The sequence below is a fragment of the Manis javanica genome, chromosome 11, assembly GCF_040802235.1.
Source record: "Manis javanica isolate MJ-LG chromosome 11, MJ_LKY, whole genome shotgun sequence".
NCBI classification, from domain to species: Eukaryota; Metazoa; Chordata; class Mammalia; order Pholidota; family Manidae; genus Manis; species Manis javanica.
The window spans coordinates 87,598,343-87,609,759 of NC_133166.1; the positions used below are offsets into that span (position 1 = coordinate 87,598,343).

General features: G+C 38.4%; 1 protein-coding gene across 6 annotated transcripts in view; it reads right to left on the reverse strand.

The window, feature by feature from the left end:
- Positions 1-11,417, reverse strand: part of ABL2 (ABL proto-oncogene 2, non-receptor tyrosine kinase) — a 137,871-nt gene that overhangs the window by 18,201 nt on the left and 108,253 nt on the right. For all 6 annotated transcript variants that reach the window (XM_037022407.2, XM_037022409.2, XM_037022406.2 and 3 more), the window contains 6 exons: positions 10,129-10,401; positions 9,058-9,142; positions 7,907-8,084; positions 7,012-7,196; positions 5,858-6,010; positions 4,862-4,951 (listed from right to left, as the gene is read on the reverse strand). In XM_037022407.2, the coding sequence (XP_036878302.2) occupies positions 4,862-4,951; positions 5,858-6,010; positions 7,012-7,196; positions 7,907-8,084; positions 9,058-9,142; positions 10,129-10,401 (964 nt within the window). The remainder of the gene's footprint in view (positions 1-4,861; positions 4,952-5,857; positions 6,011-7,011; positions 7,197-7,906; positions 8,085-9,057; positions 9,143-10,128; positions 10,402-11,417) is intronic.

Here is an 11,417-nt window from a genome sequence, read left to right on the forward strand (position 1 = left end):
TAAAATTTACTGAGACTCTTTTTGTGCCCTAGTATGTGATCCATTCTGGAGAATGTTCCATGTACACTTAAGAAAATTGTATCCTGCTGCTTTTGGGTGGAATGTTCTATAGATATCTGTTAAGTCCATCTGACCTAATGTATTGTTCAGTGCCTCTGTTTCCTTATTTATTTTCTGTCTGGTAGATTAGCCTGTGGATATAAGTGGTATGTTAACGTCTTCTAAACTGTATGTGTTGCAATACATTTCCCACTTTAATTCTGTTAGTATTTGTTTTATGTATATAGGTGCTCCTATGTTGAGTTCATAGCTATTTATAATGGTTATATCCTCTCGCTGGACTGACCCGTTTATCACTGCATGATGTCCTTCTTTGTCTCTTGCTACTTTCTTTGTTTTGAAATTTTGTCTAATTTAAGTACAGCTACTCCTGCTTTTTTCTCCCTATTATTAGCATGAAATATATTTTTGTATCCCTTCACTTTTAGTATGTGTATGTCTTTGGGTCTGAAATGAGTCTCTTGCAGGCAGCATATAGATGGGTCTTGCTTCTTTATACTTTCTGCCACTCTATATGTCTTTTGACTGGTGCATTCAGTCCATTTACATTTAAGATAATTATTGAGAGCTATGTACTTACTGCCATTTTATTTAGTTTTATGATCTGTTCCTTTCTCCCTCTCATATTCTCTTCTCTTGTTATTTGATGGATTTCTTTAGTGTTGTGATTGGATTTCTCTTTTTATTTATTTGTGTATCTATTATAGGCTTTAGATTTGTGGTTACCATAACGTTCAAGGATTGCTTTCTGACTATTTAACAGTCTATATTAAGTTGATGATTGCTCTATTTCAAACACAATCTAAAAGTACTTCCTTCTTCTTCCTCCTCACTTATGTACTAGATGTCATAATCTGCAGTTTTTGTGTATCCTTTGACTGAGTTTGTGTATAGTTGATTTTACTACTTTTATTTTAATTCGTACTTGCTTGGTAAGTAATTGGTCTACTACCTTTACTATGGGTTTATTTTCACTCTTGAAAGCTATTTAGGCTTAGGAATATTTCTGTCTTTGGAAGTCCCTTTAACATATCTTGTAATGCTAGTTTAGTAGTTATAAATTCCTCTAGCCTTCATTTACTTGGGAAATGTTTAATCTCTCCTTCAAATATGAATGATAATCTTTCTGTGTAGAGGATTCCTGGTTGAAGGTCCTGTTTCCATACACTAAATATTTCATGCCACTCCCTTCTGGCCTATAAAGTTTCTGCTGAGAAGTCTGCTGATAGCCTGATGGGATTTCCCTTATAAGTAATCTTTTTTTCTCTCTCTGGCTGTTCTCAATACTCTCTCCTTATCTTTAATCTTTGTCACTTTAACAATTATGTCTTTCTGTTATCTTCCTGGGGTTCCTTTTGTTAGGGGCTCTCTTGAGTTTCCATGACTTCAGTGTCTGTTTTCTTCCCCACATTGCGGAAGTTTTCAACAATTATTTCCTCAAACTTTCTATCCCTTTGTCTCTCTCTCCTTCTGGTACCCCTATTACGTGAATATTGTTTTGTTTAGAGTTCTTTTATCATTCTTTCCTCTCTAGAGATTTTTTCCCTCTTGTTCCTCAGCCTCATTGTGTTCCTGTTCTCTTAATTTCCATCTCATTGACTGTCTCCTCTACTTGTAGCAAACTATTATTCATTCCCTCCATTATATATTTCATTTCAGTCACTACATTCTTCAGCTCTGAGTGGCTCTTCTTCAGCTCTTCTCTTTGTTCAAGTCCTCCCTTAAATCTTCAGTACTTTTCTGCAGATCAGTAAGCATATTTATGACTGTTACCTTAAAATGTTTATTGAGAAAATTGATGATCTCTGTTTCATTTAGCCCTCTTTCTGGTGTCTTATCCTGTAGTTTTGTTTGGAACATATTCCTCTGCCTCCTCATTTTGTCAGGGTTTCTGTGTTTCTTCCTTTGTGTTAGATAGATCTGCCATGCCTCCTGGTTTAGAACATACTGGATTTATGAAGGTGTCCTTTGGTGTACAGAAGCTCAAGACTCTTTCCTATCTAGTGCCTGGTTCTCCTTTGCAGTGGAGCCCCAGTTGCTGTTGGTGGGCAATGGGCTGGGCCACCTTTCTGTCTGCTGTTGGCAGTGGTTATCTTAAGTCTGCTGTGGCTGGCAGTTTGCTTTAGCTGGCTATTTGTGACCAGAGCAGTGACTTCTGCTGGGATGTTTGTGGGTAGGGCCACCCTCTGCCTGCCCTGCAGTGATGGCAGGGCTGCTGGGCTAACAGGGTAGGCAGGATAGACAGCAAATGCACAATTCTGGTACAGACACATGTGCTATGTGGTGGCAGGGTGCATGGTACATGGCAGCGGTGAGTCAAACAGTGGGGGCACATGCAGCAGCGAGGCACACAGCACCCACTCTGGCTTCCCATGGGGAGAAAGGAGTACTCGGAGCTGGCTCCTGCTGGCACCTCTCTAATTAGGCCGAGATAGGGCTGAGAAAGCTAGGAAAGCCTCCCTCTGCCTGCCAGGCAGCAAAGTCTGATATTGCTGGGCTGGCGTACCTTTGGTACAGAGGTAAGTGCCTTGGGGCTGAACTGCCTGTAAGCAAAAACAGAGTGTCTGGGCTCCCTAGAGTACCTGACCTGTTGAGCTGAGGGAGGGCTGTCCTTTCTCCTGTGGAGAGAGATCCACCTGACCCTCGCCTCTCTGGTACCCTTTCCGCTGCTGGCAAATTTTTCAAACTGATGCCTCAGTTTTGGGTTTCAGTGGGACTGGCAGAGTATGCCTGCCCTCAACAAGGGGCTGGAGTCTCAGTCTCCCAGAGTTGGATTTGCATCCAGATTTGCAAGTCACCAAAACCCAATGCAATGTGGACTCATATTCCTGGAGCAGATCGTCAGGGCCAGGTGTGCAGAGTTCTTGAGCACCTGTCCCCTCCCCACTCTGTTGTTCTTCCTCCCACCTACAGGCTGAGATTGAGTAAGAGCTTATGTACCACCTGATCGTGGCTCTGCTACTTTACCCTTCTCTGTGTGGTCTCTTCTTCTTCACCAGGTACGATGGTCTGTTCTACCGTCTTCAGGTCATTTTCAGGTTTAGTTGTACTTGCTTTAGTTGTTTCCTTGGTGTGTATGTGGGAGAAGGTTTCCACCTTGCCTTCCTGCTCTGCCTTCTTCCTCCCTCCACTGGCCCTACACCCCTATGCTTATTGTAGCATTAATTACAACAGCCAAGATATGGAAGAAAGCAACCAAAGTGTCCACTGAGAGATGAATGGATAAAAAAGGGGTGGGGGATAACTACATATATACAATGGAATATTACTCAGCCATACAGAAGAAGGAACTCTTGCCATATGTAACATGTATGGACCTAGAGGGTATTATATTCGAAGTGAAGAAATAAATCAGAAAAATGCCATATGGTTACACTTTTATGTGGAATCTAAAGAGCTAACAAACCAAATAGAAACACTCATAAACATAAAGAACAAACTAGTGATTGCCACAGGGGAAAGGTGTGGGGGGATGGCAAAATAGATGAAGGGGATAAAAAGGCACAAACATCCAATTATAAAATAAGTTAGTCAAGGGATGAAAGTGCAGCATAAGAAATAGAGTCAATAAGATGGTAATATCTCCGTATGTTACAGCAACTACACCTTTTCATTGTGAACATTTAAAATGCACATAATTGTTGAATCACTGTTGTATACATACAACCAATATAATATTGTATATCAACTATATTTCAATTAGAAACAAAAAATAAAAAAGGAATTCTGTTGTTTAAGCTCTCCAGGAACATCCTCTCTCTTTACAATAAGTTAGGTTTATTTGAGTTTTGCAGATAATTTTAGACAGTCATTATATACCAAAGTAAGAAACTTCCTATATGTGACCATACACTTGCTTTTTAGATAAGAAAAGGGTTCTCACTGTTCATAAGTTAACGTGCTCATTCTGAATGCCTTTTTATGTCAATATATTTAAAAATATTTTAAATACTTAATTATAATGGATACAATAATTAACCACCCAACTAGGTATTTAAATCGTTCTTAATTTTTCAATATTATAAACTACACTCTGATATAACATCCTTGTAGCTAAATCTTTGTTCATACTCTCAATTATTTCCTTAAAAGCTATTTCCAGAAGTGGAATTTCTGGATATTGTTTTTATGACTTGGTTCAGCTTTTGTTGATGTGGTTCAGGGAGAAGGAATATTTTTCAAACTCATTTTTTCCTCTTGTCTTTCCTATATCCTAAGTGTTGATGCTTGAAGAACTACCAAGCTTATCATCTTTATGGAGAGATTGAATTCCTAACTAGAATATAATTTCAATATTAAAAATGAGACAGAGACATAAAGACACATTAAAAAATAGCAACAACAACAAAAAAGGCAAAACAAAAATAAAGGCAAAGAATTAAGATTAGCATGTATAATATGGGGGGAGGCACGGCTGTGCAACACAGAGAAGACAAGTAGTGATGCTACAGCATCTTACTATGCTGACGGACAGTGACTGTGTAAGTGGGGCTTGTGAGGGGGACTTGGTGAAGGGAGGAGTCTAGTAACCATAATGTTCCTCATGTAATTGTAGATTAATGATACCAAAAAAAAAGAATATATAAAGACTTATAAATGCTAGGTACTATGAGAATGAAAATGAGTAAACAAATCATTTTGTCTTGAAAAAAAAATAAAAATAAAGGCAAAGAATTAATTTAGTATACTGAAATAGGGTCTCAAACTACAAAAAGTCTGTAATTTCTGTAATTTTTGAAATGTTATTGCCACCACCTCTACTCAGAACTAGCCACCAATAATAGCCAATCACCAATTTCACCTTCAGATATGCTGGAGTCATGGAACATGGTTTCAAAAGCTTGATGTGTTTCAGCAAAAGAGGGCCTGTCAGCAGGGCTCCACTTCCAGCCTAGATAACAGAAGAGGGAAATATTAAATCTCCTTGCAGAAATGAAATATCAGTAGCATACCTGAGAGTGAGCTAGTTCCGTACATCATAAAGTATTCTTGTTAAAGCAGTTACAGCATGTTCACAATGACAGTGAGGCGGCTGCTTCTCAGTTCCATACTCAGAGGTGTAATAAACCCACTTCCTAGGACTGGTCCTTCTATGTGGCCTCAGCAACTATTCTGAACTCTGCTATAGGTATCGGGGGTGGGGGGTGGGGAGATGGTTTAGAAAAGGGCAAGTTTTCTTCCACTGGAAAAATGTAAGAAGTAAAACCTGTCTCCAAGCTCACTCTACCTGTTTAAGTAATCAGCTGTACATATTCAGAAGTATAACAGGCTAAGCAAAAGGAGTTGTTTAGAGTTCACATTTGACAAAAACAGGCCAGATGGAAACGCCAATGCTCAATGAGAAGACAACAAGACCTATGTTTAAACAGAACTGCAATTTAATTAATTCACGACTTACCTTCTTACTTTCTTGAGTCAGATGCTTTTGTTTACTCACACAGAAGTTACTTTCATGTATTTCTCCATAGTATTTACAATTATTTTTATCGAGTTGAAAGCAGCCTTCCCCTACCTAATCTCCACATCCAATTTATTATCCTATTAAAAATGCAAATGTTTTTGGGAAAGTACGTCAATATTTGGGCCATGCACAACTTATTCTTAGGATTCCAGTAAGACCCAATGGTACACCATATGATATGCCAACTGGCTAGCTGATCAATGACCAAACCTTTACATGCCATGAGGTTGGATTCAATCTAACAACATTGAGAGGAGAAACGTTTCTAATTTTGTTCATCATCCTGAATTGCTGACTTAAACCTTCAAAATTAAAATATGAAAAAAAAATACTCACATGCTCTCATAAGCTCATAAACCTTAGGGGGGCATCCTTCAGGCTGTTCCATTCGATATCCTTTTTCCAGTAGATCATAGACCTGAGACAGGTCAATACCTGGATATGGTGACATTCCATATGTAGCAATTTCCCACAACAGTACCCCAAAAGCTGTACAGGGGATGAGAAAAAGAGCTTACTGTTTCTTCTCTGGTCTATTTATATTATACCATTAGGTAATTTCTCTTTCAACTTCTGGGTAACATTCCACTGTTACCACCTTAGTATACCCTTCTGATTCTTACAGCACTCCACTTCGTATAGCTGGACTTGTCCTTCTAACAGACCTGCTACAGGATGGCTTCAGGTATAACTGCAAGCCAGTTTATCTAAATTTACCAATTTTTATTTATATTTCCCTTACTGCAGTGAAGGGGAATAAACTCTGACCATATAAGAAGTCTGGAACATAATCTGCCTAGTCTTAGAACAATGTATGATCTATTTAATGAGTTACACAGTTTTTAAGTCTGCTAATATTACAGAAGTAGTATAAAAACAGACTCATTTAAAATCAGATACAATTCACACTAGAAAAAAAATTAGCTTTATTTTCTCACAGGTTATTTCTGAGTTTGCAATTTCTGGTAAAAAGTGACTTAGAATCCTACAGCTATTTCTAATGGCCCATAATCCAAATTTCCAGACATGTTCAGTCCACTGTACCTCTTTTCAGGACAGTAAAAACATCATCAATTTTAAGTACAAATTCTAAATGAAACTTCATCATGCTTTCCTTGAAAAGAGCTTTGTGTCACAGTAGTTTGGACATGAGCAATAAAACCTAATGTGGAAAACAGGGGGCTTTACAGAGAGAGGATGATCAGAACTCCAGTGCGACCTAAGATCTACACCATGAGCTCTTTGAAGGTAAGGACTTCTTTTTTTTTTACTTTCTTCTTTATATTTCTTTCTATGTGAAGTGCCTAGCCACAATGCCTGGCAGGCAGTAGGTACTTAATAAATGCTTGAATAACTGAGTAACTGAAGAAAGATAGGGGTAAAGGCAGAGGATTATTGGTCAGATAAAAAAGAAGCTCTCAAGAATTAGGAACATTTATAAAGAACATAAAATGACATAAACACAGAAAAAAAATTCCTTTCAACCTTACCCCAGACATCAGATTTAATTGAGAAGGTATTGTAGGCGAGACTCTCTGGTGCCGTCCATTTAATAGGAAATTTGGCTCCAGCATGAGCAGTATAGGTGTCTCCAGTCATCAGTCTGCTTAAACCAAAGTCAGCCACTTTTACCACATGGTTTTCTCCCACTAGGCAGTTACGGGCTGCAAGATCTCTGCACAAAAAAGAGCCCTAAAATGTGATTCCATTCAGATGGTGGGTGCTCTATTCTCAGTTCTGTGTGTTGCAAGCAGAGTTGATAAGTAGTGTTAACAGATGCGGTAGTATTTTATGATGGTCGCTAACACAGTAGAAAGCTGCTAATTACATCTCACAGAGTACCCTTCAAGAGGCAGTTATATGATAGCAGAATAAAGCAGGCTTCAGGAAGTGGGTTTCTACTTACAAGTACATAGGGATAAGTTTCAGAGGTGAGCAAAAGATGCTTTCTATAAGGCTTTGAGTTCTTTGGAAGAGAGAAAGGTTTAATGTTTTTTTTTAATTTTTTTTTAAATTTATTAAGGTATGATTGATATACACTCTTATGAAGGTTTCACATGAAAAAAACAATGTGGTTACTACATTTACCCGTATGAGAGAAAGGTATTTTTAAAAATAAAACCACTAGATGGAGCAAAAGGCTCTTGGACCAGGCAATATTAAGAGTTCTTTTTTGAGAACAGCAAAGGCCCCTTACTAATACTTTAATCAGAGTACAGTAGACTTATAAGTTGGAACTGACATTAAAATGGGACCTGTGAAAGAGAAAATTACTTTCCTGAATCATCTGACCATTTCTGGGAAGGTTCTCATTCTTTCCTTTATTTGCATGTCAAGCAAGGTACATTCATCATTAGTCACAGGCAAGAATCAGGTTTTACGCACCTATGGATGAAATTCTTTTTCTCTAAATACTCCATTGCAGAAGAGATCTGAGTGGCCATGTAAAGCAGTACAACTGCAGTTACTTCTTCTCGGCTGCATTCTCGGAGATAATCAAGCAAGTTCCCATATGGCATGTATTCAGTCACAATGTAAAATGGTGGCTCCAAAGTACACACACCTGATAGTTTAAGGGTAGAGCTTGTTTTATTAGTATATACTGAAACACTCCAAACCACTTTGGCAAGAACTGGCAATTTTTAGTCTATTTTGGCAGTAATCCTCTCTTTTTGCCATCACATTCTCTGAAAATAATATAACAAAGTTAAGTTGGTTGATAAGGGAGTCTCTGCTTCCATTATACCATTTGCTAGAAATTCATAAGCATTTGAGTATTTGCCTGTTTGGGCAAAAGCAGAGTTACTTGTATTTATTCCACAAGGGGCCTGGAAAACTAACTTTCTGCAGTTCCATATATGCCCATAATTCCCATCCTCAACTGCATGCTAACAGTCCTTATTTAAAAGTAACAGCAATTGTGCATATGTTTAAGACTAGGTGAGCCCCACCTGTAATAACACTCTTTAAGATAACTGTTTCCATAATCAAGGATTTCACTGATACATGACAAAACCTACAAGAAACTATTTTCTTCCAGATAATTTGGCTCAATTTGAACATCCAAAGAAAGTGGACCTATTTTCAAAGGGGCAAGAGGCTCAAAGGTTTCTTTGTGACCTGAACAGGTGGGTAAGAACAATCTATCATAGTATAACCCTTTCTGCCTGTAAAGGTAAACTAATGAGTGTGGTCACAATTTTTAATCTGCTTCTTTTCAAGTCTTTTGTTTAGTGTCTTTTTATTTTCTAAAAAAGCCTTCTGGCAATTTTGGGTTCAGTATCATCCTGAATGAACTTTGAATGTGGGGCAATTACCACAAGCTGGGCAGTTTTATTTACTGCAGTCAGTCCAGGTCACTGTTTCTCGGGCAATTTTTAAACACAGGGCCTGCTGACTAAAATGACAACTCTTTTGTTGAAGTAGATTTGCACTTGGTGCTTCCACTGTGGTGACTTAAATGAAGGCTAAGGATATAATGGGGTGGGGAAACAAACATCCCTGAGGAAACCTATGGTTCAGATAAGCTTTCTCACCTAAGAGCTGTACCAGGTTAGGATGCTTGATTTCCTTCATCACTGCAGCTTCTTTCAGAAACTCCTCTACCTCCATGGTATCTTCCTGGAAAGGGGAAAAGATAAGAAAGAAAAAGAAAAGAGAGAGAAACCCCATCTTAATCATTTGAGTCAACTCACAACCCTAAAACGTCAGCTTTAAAAGGAGTATCTTTCAAATGTTTAGCATATTACTTCAAAGTATTTTACCACAACTGAGTATGGTCTACAGAAGTCTGATTAAGGAAGAAAAATGTTCTTAATTTATCCAATATTTGAAACTGGAGTAAAAATTAGCAAATAACCATGTCCCATCATGACAGACAGGGGAGACTCAGTTCTCAGTTTACTTCCCTAGATATCTCAGCCTTGGCAAAAGGTGGCAGAATTAGCTCTTTGCATGTTTGTCTTCCTGACAAATTCCTTAAGAAGCAATGAATGTTTGTGTGACCTTGCATATTGTTTCATGCTGAGAATATGCTTAACACCTGCTAAAAAGAATGACACTACTCATAGTTGAAGAACAGCCCTTACAAGTGATATCCAAAGCTACTGCCCATGGCAGAATCTTAAAGAATAGAACAGGTGACACCGTGTAATCTGATACCAGGATGCTTAAGAAGAGAGAGTGGCATCAGGAAAAAGATTTTTGAATATTAAGAACAGGAAGTGCTCTCAAGGAGATACAGGGAGCAAGGGCACAGAGGACAAGGACAAGAGAGAGCCTGTGATTCTCGAACAATGCATGAAGAATTCTGTCCAGCAGGGGTCGCTTTCAGGAAGCAAAAGAGCTTGTTTTGCTTTTGTAACGTGTAATTTTCTTCTAACCTTCCGCTCAGCTCTACATCAAGAGCCTCCAGAGACAAGCCTCCCCCACATGCGGCTTTCTGCCCCTGCACTGTCAGCAATGGCAGCAGGGTTAATCATCACAATTTGCTTGGCAACAGTGGGTGGAAAGTGTTCCAAAGTTAAAGAAGTGCACACTGGTTATTTCCAAGTGATTCAGCATAAAAGAAAAAGATGCCTGAAAACTGTTCATTCTCAGCAACCCACCTTCAATGTTTTCACAGCAACCGTGAGACTATATTTCTTCCAGACGCCAACGTAAACCTCTCCATACTGGCCACCCCCAAGTTTGTGCTTCATGGTGATGTCTGTCCGTTCCATTTCCCATTTGTCATGGATGGGGGACACGCCATAGACTGTCGGCTTATTACACTTGGGTGCCGGGTAGTGTAATGTGGTCACCAGCCCATCAGCCACTGTGGAGTGGTGGTGAACAAGCTCTGCCAAGGTGCTGAAGCGGCTCTCAGCAGTTACATAGACCTGGTGAGAAAGGCAGGAGGCAAGCTAAATCAACGTGAAAAGAGGTCAGAAATCTTTTCTACAAAGCTCATTATCTCACTGGTCTGAAGATATGAAGTAAGAGGTTATCTTTTGAGGCAAATGAAACAATTAAGTGATATAGGTAAGAGGAACCAGAACTTCAGTGTAAGCTTATTCAAACCGCTCTTCCTATACTTTCTAAATTAGCTCTAGTCATTGGAAAATAGCTTCCAAGATATCTTTCTGGATCATCAAAATCATTGGTCTCTGAATATTTTTAAGCATCAGTACTGCGGAATCCAAATACATAAGACTGATAAAGGAAGAGAAGCTATTATTATTAAAGTAGGTAAGAGGTGATTCAGTCTCCTATAATGATTTATGAAATGCCACCTCAGAATCTTGTACAGCTCAATTTGAAAACCACTGATTTTGAATTTTTTGGTAGGGAGAGGACATTCAAATATCTTACAATTTTTATTTAATTAGGATATGCTTTTGAGTGTCTAGGCCTTTAAAAAAAGAGCCATATTTTATTTCAGAGTTGTTAGTGTACTTGTGGGTAACTTGTGATATGCGATAAGAAGTATAAAATAAGATAGCAGTCTTCAGGCCTTATCTTCCAAGGGAGCTTATTAAAAATATATATATACATATATATATATATATTTATACAGAAAGTATACAACAAATACATGGAGAATTGATGGTTTTTATGAAGTGAACTTACCATGTACATATCTCCCACACTGAGAATTATTACCAGCACCCCAGAAGCCTCCCTCACCCCCAGCTATTTACTCCTGCAAAGCTAACCATTCTAAAACCTTAGATTAGCTTTGCCTACTTCTGCATTACACACAAATGGAATCATACATTATGTATTGTATCTGCTTTCACTTGTTTTTTTTATTGTGATATATAATTCACCTACATAAAGCACATCATTTTCAAGTGTCCAATTCAGTGGTTTTAGTACATTCACAAGATTGTCCAATCACACTTCTATCTCCAGA